The sequence below is a fragment of the Neophocaena asiaeorientalis genome, unplaced genomic scaffold (assembly GCF_003031525.2).
Source record: "Neophocaena asiaeorientalis asiaeorientalis breed wild unplaced genomic scaffold, Neophocaena_asiaeorientalis_V1.1 scaffold102, whole genome shotgun sequence".
In the NCBI taxonomy this organism is placed as follows: Eukaryota; Metazoa; Chordata; class Mammalia; order Artiodactyla; family Phocoenidae; genus Neophocaena; species Neophocaena asiaeorientalis.
The window spans coordinates 1,081,018-1,098,759 of NW_020175078.1; the positions used below are offsets into that span (position 1 = coordinate 1,081,018).

Genomic DNA, 17,742 nt, shown 5'->3' on the forward strand with positions numbered 1-17,742 from the left:
GGCTCCGGCAGAAACACTGAGTCTGTATGAGGTACTGCCTCTTGCAATGCCATTTGCCTTCTTCCTCTTCTAGCAGCCCCTCTCCAAAAAGGGGTCCTTCTAATGTCTGCCAAACTCGTTCCCTATTAATCACTTCCCAAAGATTGTCTGTAAATAAAATGCAGAGGCAAAGTTGGACAAGAAGATCAACCTACAGAGATCACTCCCAATTTTTGAAATTATCTTATTTATGCTTCTAGGATAGAATAACTTTCTAGAAGTGAGCTCTAAGCCTAGGTCAAGAGAATTTTTGTGGAGGTGAAGGGTAGCTATAGGGAGGTGAGTTATATATTTAGATATGCAAATAATGATTTTGTTTGTTTTTGAGTCTGTTGCAAGGAAAAGGAAGAGTCTGAGGACAAAGTGGGTTCTCGCTGCTGCAGCCTTTGCCATGGGCCCCAGAATCTCCCAGTCAGGCCAAGTGAGGCGTTAGGAAGGATATACAACCCTCGCTTGCCTCTCTTCCTCCATACAGGAAATGGAGTTGTATTAGAGAGGTACCCCACCTGCAGCCTCAGGGACAACTTTCAAAGTCACATTGGGACCCCAGAACACTCTGGAATGACCTCCCTCCCCATCTGCACAAAATTGACACACCCGGTAAAAGGAAGGGTGGGACCTTGCCCTACCCAGGTCAGTCCTCCTGCCCTTGGTCCTGCACCATTCAAAGACTTACCAACTCCCCTTTCATTTTATTTGGGGGTAGAAGAGCAGTAAGAGCAGGAGATGGAAACGTTTTTCCCCTAAAATTCCAACCCAAATTTCACTTTTTGTTGTTTTTTTTTTTTAAATAAAAATCTATCTCAATTCCACTCTCTTGCCTCAACGTGTTTTTCATTTGCAAGAGGATGTAGGAACTAGCCTTGCTTTGAGTGTTCTTTTGAAGTAGCTGCCTAGAGACTCATCCCTGGAGAACTGATTTTACCTCTCTGGACCTTAGATTTCCCATCTGTTCAATAAAGAGGCTGATGGATGATGTCTAAATTCTCACCCGCCGTAAACGTGGGAGTACCTGAGCCCCACTGTCCCTTGACTTTTCCACTAGAGGGTCCAGCACAGAGATAGTTAAAGGTTAAGGATCTCTCCAATGGAGAGTTGTTAACATGGGGTTGAGGGATCGCGGGCAGCAGGTTTCTGGCCTCGCCCAGCCGCGGCCTCAGAAATATCCCTCTCCAAGATTTCCCAACTGGGAGGGAGGCTGCGGCAGGGTCTCCTCTTCTTATTCTTCTCCCCAGGCGCCCGGGCGCAGCTCTATCCTCCTGGACACCGAGCGGCCGACAGCATCCTCAAACCCGAGTAAGCCTGGACCCCTACACCTAGCTCGGTTTCTCAGAGCCCTGCCGCTACCCCTCCTCAATGTCCCTCTAGGTGCCCACTACTTTCCACTTCCAGACATTCTTCCAGCCGCACCAGCCTCACTTTGGACCCCCTGCGCCGGGCTCTGAGAGCCAGGGCTGCTGCGGAGCAGGGCGCTCTCCCGGGGCGTCCCGGGCTCCAGCACCCCTCCACAGCACCACCACCCCCGCCCCACGCCCCGCCTCAGGACCCTGCCGTCGCCTTCCCCTAGAACTCCCTGGGTGCTCTCCCGGCGCGCTCCTTCCTGCATCCACTCAGGGAGACCACCCGTCCCCCCCATCCCCGCAGCCACCTCCCCGGCAAAACAAGAGCTGGTCAGTGGGCAGGGCACCCGGCCCAACCGGCCCTCTGCTGGGCGGGGGCGGAGAAGGCCCCGAGCCTCGCAGGGCTCCCGGGCGCGCTCAGCTCTTCCGGGAGCAGCCTCGCGCGGAGGCGTGGCGCGGCGCTGCGCTCGGATTCCGGGAGGGAAGCGCCGCGCGGAGTCCCTGGCGTCCTCAGTCCTGCCCCGCGAAGTGGAGATGCGCGAGAGGCAGGCGAGGGCGCGCAGCTCGTGAGACGCCGCGCCAGCCGGCACCATGCGCCTGCGGCCGCTGCCCCTCGTCGTGGTCCCCGGCTTGCTGCAGCTGGTGAGTGCCCGGCCCGCCGCGCGCCCCACGCCCCACGCGCCGGGGCCGCGTTTCGGCGGGAAAACCGCTCCGGCTGCCGACTCGGAAGCAGAGTCTGGGGCTGCTTGGGACATGGGGTCGGGGGCGCAGGCAGTGGAGGGAGTTTAGGGTTGCCTTAGAGGTTGAAGGGAAAGAATCAGGGAACGGGGATCAGAGTGGGGACCCTGAGGCGAGTGCGGTGCTTATGGAGGATTGGGACTGGAGGGCTGAGGTAAAGAAGGAAGAAAGTGGCAGGGAAGAAGGTGAGAGAGAAGGAAGAGGTTTATTGAGGAGCGGTCAAGGAGGGGATAAGGGTAGACGGACGCGATAAGGATGGGCTGAAAGACCTGCCTCTAGCCCAGAGTTTGGGGGGCTTGGTGGTTATTTTTCACGTGGTATTTTGCCCGGATGCCCGCAAACACTTATAAAGCACGGCATCGTGCATCCTCGCTCTCAGGGCCGGTTGGTGGCTCCTTGCTGGGGAAAAACTTAGGCAAAAGACCGATTTGGGAGGCAGATTGGATTTCTCTTCGTTTTCTATCTGGCACTGGGGACTAGGATGGGGTTTTGTGCCGGCGGGGACGCAGGATGTAACTTTCAAATCCAACTCCACACAGGAGCCCCCTCCCCGTCGTCTCTACGCATTTTGTTCCCAAAGACCTCTCCTGTCTGGGCTGGGCGGCTCAGGGGGCACCGAGGAATATGAAGGGTATTAGAAGGTGGTTGCACAGTCCGCCAGGGAGGCTCTAGGCGACCATTCCAGTGGTGCCTCTCATCTCTCCTCGCTTTTCCCGCGTGGCGCCACCCTCTCCTCCTTCCGAAATATACCTGTATGCTGTATGGATTGCTAGCTAATTCTGTTTAAGGGAGATCCCAAGTAAGACGTTCAAGAAGACAACTTTTAAAGTACAATTATAGAAGGGGATTGCTTTGGCGCAGTCCGCCTCTGTGATGGATTTCTCTTGCTCTCTTGGCACTTGTCTTAATACGGTGCTATAAAGAGGGCTTTCTCCAGAAGCCAAGGTTTCTTTGGTCTTCATATTTAAGACTTTACCCAGTTTAATCTGGCTGTTAAAACAGGGTTAAGGAACCCAAGGATGATGATCCTTCCTTTTTTCCTTCCTTCATCCCTCCCTTCTCTCTCTCTCTCTCTCTCTCTCTCTCTCATTTCCCTTTAGAGGGAAAAATCAAGTAACTTATTAAAGTTTCTCTATGATACATATGATATTGTAGACACAAAGATACTCTGTAAGTTTGAGGATGGAAGGAGTTCTAAAATGTCTTAGTGAAGGGGAGAGAGCACGAAAGGGCCTGTCCATTCCTTTTCCACAGAGATTAGCTTCACCTGCACAGCATTAAGAAATTCTTCAATGGCTTCAAGAAGAAAATGCAGTGATGTTCCCAAATGTCCTTAAATGAGCCAGCACATACTGCCTATATACAAGATGGCATGTTAAAATAAATTTTACATCTAAGGCATTAAGCATGCCACATATATGCCATAATACTCTTCAGTATCCCTTGCTTTTTGAAATGTTTGATCTAGATTCCAAAAAAAGGTGATTTAACAAAGCAACATTTGTATGGTGTGTGTAAGTAAAACTGTAAAAACCTGGGGAACTCAGGTACTTAGGTAGGATCTTCAGAATATCTTCATGAATCTCTTAGTTCATTCATTTATTTTTGCATTCAATGATCATGAACTGTGTATCTGTTCCACTGTATTAGACTCTTAAAGATAAGGAGCTATACTGGGGGATGTGTTGGGAAAAGTTCTTCCATCAGTTTACTGTATTGGGAATGTTAGATTTTTTTTTTTTTTTTCACACCACCAGAGTCAATAGGGAATAAGAAATACATCTTGACAAGATTATATACCCTCCTTAAGAGCTAGATTCTAATATTACAACGTGGCTTGATTTATCAGTTTTTAAGGAAGTGTATGTCAAATTCTAATCCATTTTTGGATTGTGCTTGGGTTGTGATGTTTTTTTCCTGGAGCACTTTATCATGGTAAGTGAGGTGGGGAGCTGCAGCTGGGTGATAAGCATACATTCCTTACACTGCCATCCTTTTGGACAATAAAAAGCTGTTTACATTCTCCACAATCTTAGAGCTGTTTCCAGCCTTATAACACAAGGGGGTTAGGATGTGAAAGGAAAACAGAGTGGCTGAGCAGGGTAGATCTAAATGAAAACACCCCCCAATCCCACCATTCGCCCCAACCCAGCAGGTATCCAAAAAAAAAGTTATAATTTGGCCCTTCGGATGGCTTATAGTTTTAGTCTACCTTTTCAGCTAATATTGAACTTCTTTGGTAAATCCCAATAGCAAGTGGAGAAAATGTTTGAAAACTAATTTTTTCATTTTCTAGGAACCATGTGTACATAGTACATCTGCCCTTGGGGGGAGGGAGTGGAGACGAGGTTGGGTTATCGCTGGAACTGGATTTTACTTTTCCATTCCCACTGCCATCCTAAAATGCTAAATATTTTTAAATGAGTAGTGGATTCATTGGGGGATATTGAAATTTTAATTTTAAGAAAATTGCCTGATTCATATGAAAGCAGTCAGAGGGAGTTGGGCCCAAATAAGTCCCTATCATATAATACTGATACAATAACTAGAAGATTTTTACTTATTTGGGGGATATTTATAATTTTTAAGAAAACAATAAGCTGAATTGATAAATATTGCAGGTAAACTATGAGGTATGTGTGTCTGTGATTTGTCCTTACCCAATTTTCCTGGCCTGTGTCTAGTGTTTTAACAGACAGGTTGCTATACCTAATTAATAAGATTACTAGGCATTTGCAGAATTAAGTATCAATCCTGAATGTATTATTTTCTTTGAAATTCTTATTCAGCAACATATCTTTATAAAAATACTAATAGCACATTATCTCTTGTCTGCCATCTAATGAAGAGAAAATTAGCATTTGAAGTTAATATTATAATGAGTGTTATTTTGTGACATGATACAAGGTAAAGACTTCGCCAGTTGACAGCTTCTTACAGATTTGCATGGTTATTTGTAACTCATAATAAGTGTGATTTTTGCCTCTAAGTAAAATGCAGATTGTAAAAAGATTAAATTTGAATTTAAATGGATGCTAAGCTTGAGTTTAAGATAAAATTTAGTGGTGATTTTAAAAATTAGTTTGTTATACATTTCAACTTGTTTTTCTGTGATATAATGATGAGTTTATCAAGTAAAATATAAATTAAAAAAGCGATACAAGTTAGCAAATTTTTAGAATCCTATAAAATCAGAATACTTGTGATGCAAAGTGTTAACAATTTTAAGCTCATCCTCATTATATAGTATCATCCCACATGAACTTATTGAGGATATTTTTATCTTAGCAAATTATTGATTTTAATATTTATTTAGTGTCATAGTCATAACTTATATTTATTCCCAGTTCTGTATTTTCAAGAAGTGATAACTCATGACTGTCTTCCATTCAGAAATCACAATTTCCCTTATACAGTTTTGATCAATTAACATCAGAACAGTATTTTCCAGTGCAGGATCAATAGTCGTCTGTTGCCTAGATGACAAGGCAGAGGAGAAGAAAAAACCACCATATCATGGTTAGGACTTAGAGTTGGCTGGGCTTTGAAATTGACTCCTCATTAAAAGGATCATTATCTTAGACATTTTTAAAAATGAGAACTAGGATTAGACAATTAAGTCCTCTATTCCAGCCACTCACCTCCCAGTATAAATTGTGTTCCCTTGGCCTATTTTAAGATTAGGTTTGTGTAGTTCAGTTTTAAATGCCTTCCACATAGGAAACTGACTCCTCTTGGGAACCTATTTTATAGCTCAATAGATTTCCGAATGGAAAAGAAAAGCCTTGTTACTTTTTGTTCCATAGTTTCTTTCTTTCTTTTTTTTTTTTTTATAGTTTTTTTCTTAATTTTTTATTGTTTCTGATTAGTGGTCAAAATGCTAAATAAGGCAGAAGGCTTTTTTGAAAAACTTTTATTAGAGGTTTTCCATTCTCAGCTTAAAATGTGTAGCTCTTGCAAATCGAATGAATTAAGAAATGTTGATTTTTACAACACACTGCCCACCTTTTATCTATTAAAGAGCTAATCAATACATTGTGAATGATCTCATTATTTAGTAGTAGCAATCAGAGATGAATATAAGTGTGTCAAGGTTTGTGATTTTGTAAAAGCTCCAGGACTGTCTCCTACTGTTTACATATTCTGCGGTCTCTTTTACCTGAAGCTTTGCTGGGTAAGATTTGAAAAAAGAATTATAGCCACACGCTCAAATGCCTACAGTTAGGGCTGTGTCAGCATTTCTGTGAAGAATCTCATTTCCATCTTAGCCATAAGCATTATAGCTGGTTAGAAGTTGGCATTTAATATCTTGATTTGGGAGTCAATTATTTTAAAGCTGCTTTAAAAAATTGGTCCAAGTGATTTTGAGCACTCATCCATGTGAGTTTACTCTCTAGATATTCTTATAGTATGTGGAATGATGATTTAAGAAACTAATTTCTATATCATTCTTGCACAGTGGTTATAATTTAAAATGTAGCATGTTTGAATTATTTTCAATAATCTCTTCCAAGTTAACCTATTTATTGAACCACTGTAAGATATTGTAACACCGTTTCATCACGAACAATTTTAATTGTGCCAAATTCAGCTGCCTTAGTTGGTCTTTATTTACTAAAAATTGTAAGAGTCTTTATTTGCTGACAATCTGTTTGAATTTTTTATTACTTGTGATATGACCAACGGTATCGATGACAACTCTGTTCTTTATTTCAAAATCTTGCTCAATAAAAGAAGTATCTAAAGCAATTTACAGTGTAGATTTTCATATTATAGAAAGAATTCTAAGATATGATTGATTGAAAACTTCCAATTTATGTTGTTTTTAGTTTATGAAGATCTAGATACAAACCTTCAAATAACTGTTTGGTTCATTATGCTGTAAGATCAGTATTTAATAAGGAATTCTGTTTCTTTATAGAACTACCATTAAAAATGAATATTTCATTATCTAAACCCAAAAGCTATAAGAAATGTTTTTCTTAGCCCGATCATTCAAGAAGTTAAAATAGTTGTCTTTAAAATTGTCATTCTTGTAAATTTTGCTTTTCTTAGATTTATGGACCCATAGTAAGAAAACTGGGAAGTTTTACAAATTTAAACTACAATGATAATAATGCTCTCTTAGATTTGCATATACCTACCTGTTTTCAAGTTTCTTTCACACAGTTTATCACATTCTGTTCTCCCAAAAAATCTACAAGAAGGACATGTTGAAAGTTTCCATTTGTGTACTGGAAAGAACAATGTATTTGAAGTCGAAAGACGAGTTCTATCTCTAAATAAATTGCATATTCAACAAATAGTTACTATTTTGTCCCTGACTTTACACTGAGACTGTAGCAGACATTGAGGACATAACAGTAAAAAAAACGGAACTGCTATGAGAATATGAGTGTGTGTGTGTGTGTGTGTGTGTGTGTGTGTGTGTGTGTGTGCGCATGCGCATGTCTGTGTGTCTTGGGCTGGTCATTTAATAACCTCAAATCCCTCATCTGTACAATGACGTCATCAGTGATAAAGAGAATGAAAAATGATTTCTAACATCTCTTTCCTTTTTTTAAGGTACAGTAACAGTGTTACTGTATTTTTCTTTTATGAATTATGTACATCTTTACTGTACGATTTAAAGTATGTCTTACCTACAAACATAATTGCTTTAAATATAAGTTTTACATGGAGTTTGTGCTTTTAACCATATCACAAATGGTACATCTATTTAGAAATAGATTTAAAATACTACAAGACTGCTTAATGTTATATCTTCTTGTGGAAAAGGACAATTTAGTGAAACTAGGCAAAGGGAATTGACAAATACTTATTTAACACATGTAATCAGCAAAATCAATAAAATTTAAATTAAAATGGTACAATAAGGGCTTTTCCCCCTATATACCATTTTTAAATTGTAAACCACTAACATCTACTCCTTTCTTTAATTTAAATAAAAAGTAAATTGGCTCTCAGTTAAATTCTAATTATTAAGATAAGCAGCATTACAGCTTAATACTGTACCTCAACCAGAAAACTAGCATGTGACTTTTTGTACACCTCAGTAGAATCCAACCTATTTAAATCAGGAATACTATTAACTAACTCCAAAGGTCTTGGGAATTCTGATATTAATGGTATGAAATTTTAAAAAGAAAACCAAGAAAGAACTGGCATGTGAGACCTATCAAAGATGGAAGAAATTGTTAATGCTTTTAACATCAGGGGACAAGTCAACTGAAACAGACTGACTAGTCCTGGGGTTCAGTCCAACTATATTCTAAACAACATGAATGTCTTTAAAAATGAAACTTGACTTTGTGATAGTGCTGGTTTGGGCCAAATAAAAGGATTCTCAGGTCATAAAAACACTTAAGTAAATCTCTTTATTCAAGATTATGCAAGATGGTGATTTTCAAGCATTGACATATATATTGACAGTTTTAAAATCTCATCAGTTTTACCTTAAGTTATATGGCTTGTATATTTATTCACTCAAAACTGTAACTTAGGAAATAGTTGAGATTACTTGAAGGGAGAGACCACATATGTAATTTATATGGCTGTTAAAAGTCCATGATCTGCATGATATTTTGAACGGATAATGTGTACATAAGAGAATAGGGACTCAAAAGAACCATTTAACACTTTGTAGCAATGATAACGATCATTTTTATTAATACAGTTTTTGCATTTGGATAACCCAAACAGAAGATAGTTGGGATCAGTATAAGAAATGTGGCTGCAGAAATGAAAAGGGAGGTGAAGTTTTCAAAAGTGTGTTTTCCACAGTCATGAATTCACCTGCTGCTTCCATGTTGATGATTCCCAAATTTGTACCTCAATTCTTACCCTACTGCTCAGCCTCCAAGGCCATCTCTCCATAGCTCACTTTCTTTGCCTTGGATGTTTTACTGCCAACTCACACTCAACATGTCCACAGCCACACACAGCTTTCCTGAACAAGTAACCTTCCAACATTCATGGATTCAGATCTTGAAGTCACTACCTTGTCCCCCTTTTTAATGTCTGGTATCTTTGTGTTGGGACAAGCAACTTAGTATAAAGCATCACATGGTTTATAAGATAATTTCATGTGTGTGATCTCAGGGTTCATCTTCACATCAGCTCTGGAAGGTAAACAGAGCAATAGTTATTGCATCCATTTTTAAAAATGAAGACACAAAGGCATGGAAGATTTCCAAGACGGACTGTATACAGACCACACAAAAGGCGCAACTTGAATTGTCCGCCCAGTCCATCCCCAAGGTCACGGTAGCATCTGTTTGTAGCAGAAGGCTGTGAGATCCATCATAGACCCCCAGAGTGAAGGGCTTGAGGGACGTTTCCAGGAAATGTTCTGTTCTGCTCAGCAGCCATGCCGAGGCAGAAACCTCGACTCACTCATTCTAGGAAGGTTTTAAACAAATTTGCCGTGAAGTCAACAGGTTTAACAGAGTAAACAGATTTTTAGAGCCTGGCTCTTAATCGGGAGTCCCGTTTAGAATTTAGCCTCAGAGTTTAGTTTCCAGGTGCTCCAGCTTTTACAGCTTTAGGGCTAAGTGGACGGCCTAGTGATGTGGTTCCAGTTAGGATCAGCAGAGGGTTGGAGAGTTCCTCTAATTCCTCAAGATCTCAACCTGTCCCGCTTCAGATGGAAAAGGTGAACAGGAAGAGAGAGAAGGGCTTTAACTACTATGAAGAGCTACTTATTCTTGGTTTTTTAATGGACAGGTGGGAATGTGAGAAGGAGCCAGTGGGGTGGGGGGAGGCATCTAGTAGGTGCTGACACCTACTAGACTCGCAGAACTTGTGAGCTTCCATAGAAGATTTTACTCTACCAGTAGCATTCTTGCTCTTGCCCTCTCTCCCTTTCTTACTTTTTATGAAAATATGTATTTGATTACAGAGGTGGTATAGCATAGTGAATGTTTTTGGCTTTCCACCCAGATCCCTTTGGATCTCTTCTTACCATTTCTGTGCGCCCTCTCCTTTTTTGGTTTCTGTTCTAACGCTGGGCACCTATAACTCTCCTTCAGAGGATTTCCCTGGGGGTGTTGGATGCCCCTTGCCAGAAAGCATTCAGAGCCAGACTGCAGTTCCCTTCCTTCTGGGACAGCTCTTGACAAATGACTGACAGGTGCCAGAGTGTGAAAAGCCCAGCTCCCTTGCTCAGAGGTTTAAGGAATACATTGGAGTGTCCCTGTGAGAGCAGGTCAAAGCTCCCCTCAAGGGGACTTCGCTTGAGATCGCACACGTCCATGGCTTCCTCTTGTTCACTGCCCCGCTGCCCCGCTTCCCCACCAGACTCCCCTGGATGCGCTTCACTATAAATCACTTGCACTCAAACACTTGTCTTGCTGTCTGTTTCTGGGGAACCCAACCTAAGGTGTCTGTTTAAATTTTTTTTAACATGCAGAAATTTTTAAAGCAGCTATTCGTACCTCTGCCTGCTTTGTGCCATCTTATACTAAGAGATCACTATTAGTAGTTTAATGTGTCTCTTTCCAGAAATTACGGATATGTATGCTTTCATCATAATTATATCAACACAACATAACACCATGTAACATGTATTTTTAATGCAATAATATACTGTGGCCATTTTTATACAATGTACAACTTATATTTTTGAGAATTCTTAGTATTTCATGGCATTGATGTGCCATAATGTATTTAATCAGTCTCTTATTAATGAAAATTTTGACTGTCTTGAATTTTTTCAGTTCATTTGTGAGTATATTTATAAAATGAATTCCTAGGGGGGTGGTGGGATGAATTGGGCGATTGGGATTGACATGTATACACTGATGTGTATAAAGTGGATGACTAATAAGAAAATAAATAAACATTTAAAAAATAGAAAAAAAATAATAAAAAATAAACAAAATGAATTCCTAGAATTGAAAATACTTGTCCAAGGCCGGGAATGTACAATATGAATTTTGATAAATATAAATTTTCCCCTTAATGACTATACAGTACCACTCACAGTGGATATGCATCCTATATCCCTATCTGGATAGTGGCTTTTTTGTTTACTTTTTCAATCTGTTAGAGGAAAAGACCTCATTGTTTTTAAAATCTGTTATATATTACTTATTAAGAAGGTGAAGTTTATTCTTATATTTAATAATCCTTTGAATTTATTTTGTGATTCCTTCCTTTTTAAATAATTTCCCATTTTTCAGTTCTTTTTGTCTACAGCTTTTAAACTTTTATAGTTTTTTTTTTTATATTACTCTTGCACAAATGTTGTTTATTTTACTATTCCTGGATATTTTATATATTATGGGGTTGTGGCTACATTTCTAGGCCTGACATTTTTAAATTGATTTTTGCTGGAATTTAAAGAAAGCTACTTATTTTAGTATATTTATTGTATCAGTTCTATTTCTGAACTGGATTATTAGGTTTAATAACTTTTAATTTAATTCTCTTGAATTTTATATGTAGACAATCATATTACCTATAAATAATCGTATATAGAAGCTAAATAGAAACTTTCTGGGGCAGATTCCATAGCTGATTGACTAAGTGGCCTAGGTTGAATGAAGCCTGGAGTTAAGGGGTGCGCATTCAGGACCTCAGCCCTCTTTCTACTTTAGTGAAGGACACGCATCCTCCTGATAGCTGCCCTGCGCCTGCTTGCACTCCCAGGTCCTCCCGTGCTGATTTTGGTGGTGGGAAGAGGGGATTCTGTCCGGGGGGGGAGGCGGTAAACCCCTGTTCAGGTGCTGTTCTCTTTTGCCTTTGTTTGGTTACTGGCTGCTCAGCACACTTGGCTTCTCCATCATTCTGATTCACTCTTCTTTACCTCTTCCAGAGATTCTCACATTTTGTGGACCCTTGGCATCCTTTCCTCTTTGTAGCACTAGGCACTCGTTCTTGATTTTGCATTCCTAGTTCATTTCATTGGAAATTTGAGAGAGAGGAAAGGTAAATACATTCACTCATCTTTCCTCATTGCAACTCAAAATCTTTTAGTCATTTTTGGCTCATCTTTCTTCATCCCCTACAGTATCCATTCAGTCACAAAATCCTGTGAAATTTCCTTCCAAATCCATCTGTAAACTGTCTCTTTCTCTCCACCTGCTTCCATTTCATCACTACAGCAGCCTCCTAGCTGGTCTATTTTATTCCAACATGAGCCCTCTAAACGTATTCCACATGTCACAGATCATCTTTCTTAAATTCTCCTTTGATTTACTATGCCACTCCACTATTAAGGATGAGACTGTGATTCCCTTTTCCTTAATACATTGAGTCTAAGTTTCTCTTTCTGGTTTTCCAGCCTTAAATCTCCCATCCAATATTCATCACATACTCTTAACTGCAGCCAGGTCTGTATCCTTATACTCCATGAATACTTCAGAGTAAGGAGAAAGCATAGGTTTTGGTGTCAGACTGACTTGGATTCCAATGCTTTTTCTGGCACCTTGGACAAGAGAACACATCTACTCAATTTCAGTGGGTTTTTTGTCCTGAAATAATGGTAATTATAACTATTTCTTAGGGTTATGATGATTATATACCAAAAAAGTGAAATGCCTAGTACCTAGCATTAGCTTAACGAAGGTCAATTTTCCTTTCCACCTGCAACAGCTTACTTAGGTTTTTTGTGGGTAAGCAATAGAAACTGACTTTGACAAACTTAGAGAAGAAATTCGTGAAAACAGGGCAGCTCACAGGAAAGGTTGGAGAATCAGGCATGTCTAGAGCAAAATCAAGGGTCTAGGTATCGGGAAAGTATCAGTTGGCCAAGATGATGAATAAATGTCCATCTTTTTCTCTCAAGTTTTTCTTTCACTTCATTTAAGATGCCATGTTCTGGTTGAGAGAGCCTAGATGGCTTGGGTCATAATGCCTTGGCTTGAGAAGGGTGGGACACTTTGATGAACAGTTCCACGCATCCTAGGGAATCAACACTATATGTTCCTGTTAGAGAACCTGTGATCAGAACTCCCACCGCAGGAAGAGCTCGGAGAAAGAGACCCAAGCACCCACAGTGAAGACCCATTCCAGCTCTTTGTGTTAATCAACCAGATCTCCACTCGTAAATAGACATAGACCACAAGATCACCAGACATTTAAGTGAAATCTTTAGCAAAAAAATAATAAGGAGGAGAAGGACAAAGAGAAACTAACAGAACCTACCCTGGAAGAAACAAATAATACAAGGGACAGATTTCAATTTTAAAAATTCCTAATTAGGATTCTCAGAGAGTCAAGAGGATATTGCATCCTAAAAACAAGGCCTTTTCACAGACTGCTATGAAGAAAGATCAACTGGGTAATAAGAAGGAGTTCTTGGAAGTGAAATATATAACAAAATTAATAGGTCAGGGAGAAGGTTAGGAGGAGTAGGAACAGAGATCATGCTGGTGAACTGTAAGGTGAAATCAAGGGAACCTGCCATGACAGAGCCGGAAGACCAACATGGAAAATACGAGAGAACAGTGACGAGACTTAGAGGATAAATCCGGCGAGGAGCCCTAGAAACAGATAACAGGAGGCTATGAGGGGAAGGAACATAGTCAACAGGGTTGAATGGGCTGATAAAAAAAATAAAATCCTGGTGAAATTCCTGAACTCAAAGGAAAAAATAGAAAACCCTGAGAGCTTTCAGAGATTACTAACAAAACAAACAGACGCCTCATTAACCACACTGGATGTTAGAAGCAATGGAACAATGCCTTCAAATTTCTGAATATTCTGAAAGAATATTGAACCAACAGCCAAATTATCAATCAAACATGAAGGGGAAAAGTAGGAGGAAGAGAAGGAAGAGAAAATAAACAATGACATTTGGAGCATGCAGGCGTCTCGGGGGAGTTACCACTCACTCCATATGGAAAAATCCTCAAAGAAGTACATCAGCAAAGCAAGAAAGAATATAGCACAAGGGGATGATGTGGGGTAGCGTGGTATCTGAGTATGACTCAGAAGAAGCAAAGGAGGCTAGAGAAGGGTCCATTAGCCTCTGACCCAGGGGAGATGTGGGGTCTGTTTCCTTTGGTGTGGTCCAGTCACACTGTGGCCCTACTGGGAATTTCATTTAAACCATTCAGTTTTATAAATGCTATTTATTAACTTGCTGTGTTTAAAATGGATTTGTACTCAAAGCAGGAATGATTTAAACATAGTTTAAGAATGGAATGGGCTTCCCTGGTGGTGCAGTGGTTGAGAGTCCGCCTGCCGATGCAGGGGACACGGGTTCGTGTCCCGATCCGGGAAGATCCCGCATGCCGCAGAGCGGATAGGCCCGTGAGCCATGGCTGCTCGGCCTGCGCGTCCAGAGCCTGTGCTCCGCAACGGGAGAGGCCACAGCAGTGAGAGGCCTGCGTACCGCAAAAAAAAAAGAATGGAATGTAACTATAATAAACATTAATGAACTGAAATAATAAAAATTGGAAGTAAAGGGAATACAAGAGGTGAAGCTAGGTGAGCATATCAGTTTCCTTGTTTTTCATAGTAAGAACTTAAGCTGTCTAATGTTAATAAATTAAGAAGTAGACTTACAAATAATAATACAACCAACCAAAACCAAGAATTGGAGAAAGGGAGATAGGCACAGTCATCACCCTTCATAAAAAGAAGTCAATGATATTATTTAAACTGAAACAGAGTAGTAAAACAATCAAAAATTAAAAAAAACTCTACATGGTGAAAAAGAAATAGACTTAAAGCCTTAAAAGCTACCAAATAATAGAATTAAAAATAATACAACCAACAAAAATTCAGTATGTAAGTTTATTTACTCTATGCTCTAATTTCTTCTATCATTTAAATAGATTAGAAAATGAATATTAACATCTGGAAAAGGCATTTTGACCTTAAAATGTGATTTTGTATTTGTGCCCTTCTTTTTCTGTAGTGCTTTTGACAAATATCATTCATCAGTGAATTTCAAGATAAAGTGGGTCTTTTCAGTGGTAGGAGCTGTCCAGCAGTTGTAAAGACATGCTCAGGACATGGCCATAAGCGCACCTTCCCTAGGAGGTGATAGATATGTTTATGGTGTAGATTGTGGCTTGATGGTTTTTCACAGGTGTATACTTATCTCCAAACTCATCAACTTGTATACATTAAATATGTATAGCTTTTTGTGTGTCAATCATTCCTCCAAAAAAGTCATTTTATAAAAAAGAGGTAAGCAGAGGCCATCTGTTGTGTCATGCCTCAGGGAAGGGTTTCTCAGCCTCAGCACTACTGATATTTTGGGCCAGATAATTACTTGAGTGGGGGGAAGGGGTGGAAGAAAAGTGGCTGCCCTGTGCCTTGTAGGATGCTTAATAGCATCCCTGGCCTCTACCCACTTAGATGCCAGCAGCACACTCTCCCAATTGTGACAACCCAAAATATCTCCAGACATTGATAAATGTCCCCTGAGAAGCAAATACACCCCAACTGAGAACCACCAGTGAAGGGAATTCCTGGCTGTGAGAAGCTGAACCAGGTGAGCTCTTTGGACTCTCCCAATTAAATACTTTGTCTTTGAACTGTTGGGAAGGGGTCAGCATTTTGCAAAGACCTAGTTTATTTCTTAACACTTCTTTCCATCTCAAGCAAGTTTCCTTCAGTTTAGTTTTTGAGTGCCAAGTCCATCAGGCACTGTGCCCAGTGCACACATCTCTGACAAATTTTCCTTTTTGAGGGAAATGATTGACGAGTGATCCCCCTGATATTCCTCTCCTGGATAAGAGTTCCCTCCAAGAAAAGTTCACACATTTCATCTTGCCTCAGGTACACATCTTACCAGTAGTTAGGGCTGGCTCCAAGAGTTTTAGGAAAGCTTTCGAGTTTCCATAATTTACAATGCAGTAATGAGGAAGTGTTACTTTGTAATGAAGATAGCAAATAAAACTGAAAATGATAACCATAAATAATAGTTGGTTAATAAAAACGTGAACTAAAACATCCTCGATGTGCCTATTTGTTATAATTAAAATATAGTGGGATTACATTCTTCAAAGAATTGATCCCAAACCCAGATTACTATGGATATCAAAACAGGACAGTAACACTTTTGAGTGGAAGATTTGACCTAGTTTTTGAGATTTTTAAAATGTAACTTAAAACTATTCAGTTCAACTTTTGAGGGCTAGACTGCATTTCTTTTTGTTGAAAATTGGGGATTTTCAAGTTTACAAATGTAAACTGTGAGTTACTCTATTTTTTATAAATGGTATATGAATCACTTTCTTCTACATCAGAATGCATTTTTTAATTAAGTTTCTCCTTTAAGGCAATTCTCATTTTTTAAGAAATTGTATCTATGAAGGTACTATAAGACTTGCATTTTCTTCCCCAGAGATAAACGTGGTAATAAAAAAGTAAAAAGAATCCCAGCTGGTGTTAAAATTTGAAATAGAGTATATTTTCATGAAATTAAATCTATACATAAATAATGACCTTATTTATTGGGATAAAATCTGAGAACTCCAGTGAACTGCAGCTGGGCTGCCACTCCAGGGATATATAAAGGGATATATCCCTTTATGTCAAGGCGGGTAGGCCTTTGTATAGGCTCCTGTAGCTTTCCACATGAGTGTGTTACAGACACGCCAGGCACGTCAGGGCTCCTGCATTCCAGCCCATGCCTTTAATACATACACACATACATGCACACAGATGACATTCTCCTACTGAACCTTTCCCACTACATCAAAAGTGGTATCCTGGGGCTTCCCTGGTGGCGCAGTGGTTGAGAGTCCGCCTGCCGATGCAGGGGACACGGGTTGGTGCCCCGGTCTGGGAGGATCCCACGTGCAGCGGAGCGGCTGGGCCCGTGAGCCATGGCTGCTGAGCCTGCACTTCCGGATCCTGTGCTCCGCAACGGGAGAGGCCACAACAGTGAGAGGCCCGCATACCGCAAAAAAAAAAAAAGTGGTATCTTTTCACTTGCAAGAGGATGTGTTGTCTCTACCATGAAAGTTACAGACCTGTATAATGCTTCTGTCACTCTGTACAAATGCCTAAATAAGTCGTTACTTACTGATTTACTCTTAGCTTCTGTCAAAGATTAATGTAGGATGTGGCTGTAGGAAAACACTTTTTTAGTTAACACATACTCACATTTTCATTCATTGCTTTATTCGACAGTTGAAGTGTCTACTGTAGGCATGACACTATGCTAAGCCTTTCCTTGGAATATATTCCTAAGGACAAAAACCTGTTTTCCTGATAAATCAAGCATCCTTATTTAAAGAATGAGAGTTTCAACTCAGTTTGGCTCCTTTTTCACTTTTCATACCGGGAAGAGCAGAGGTAATTTATAGCTCATTGCAACAAATACCTTTATTAAGCCCATTTTCTTTTTTTTTTAAATAAATTTATTTTATTTTTATTTATTTTTGGCTGTGTTGGGTCTTTGTTGCTGTGTGTGGACTTTCTCTAGCTGCGGAGAGCGGGGGCTACTCTTCGTTGCAGTGCATGGGCTACTCATTGCGGTGGATTTTGCTGCGGAGCACGGGCCTTAGAGCACAGGCTCAGTAGTTGTGGCACATGGTCTTCAGTAGTTGTGGCACATGGGCTCAGTAGTTGTGGCTCGCGGGCCCTAGAGTGCAGGCTCAGTAGTTGAGGCACACGGGCTTAGTTACTCCGCGGCATGTGGGATCTTCCCAGACTAGGG

General features: G+C 40.4%; 1 protein-coding gene across 1 annotated transcript in view; it reads left to right on the forward strand.

The window, feature by feature from the left end:
* The first annotated feature begins 1,935 nt into the window (after positions 1-1,935).
* Positions 1,936-17,742, forward strand: part of NXPH2 (neurexophilin 2) — a 109,431-nt gene continuing 93,624 nt past the window's right edge. The window contains exon 1 of the mRNA XM_024764122.1: positions 1,936-2,021. Within this exon, the coding sequence (XP_024619890.1) occupies positions 1,971-2,021 (51 nt within the window). The 5' untranslated portion in view covers positions 1,936-1,970. The remainder of the gene's footprint in view (positions 2,022-17,742) is intronic.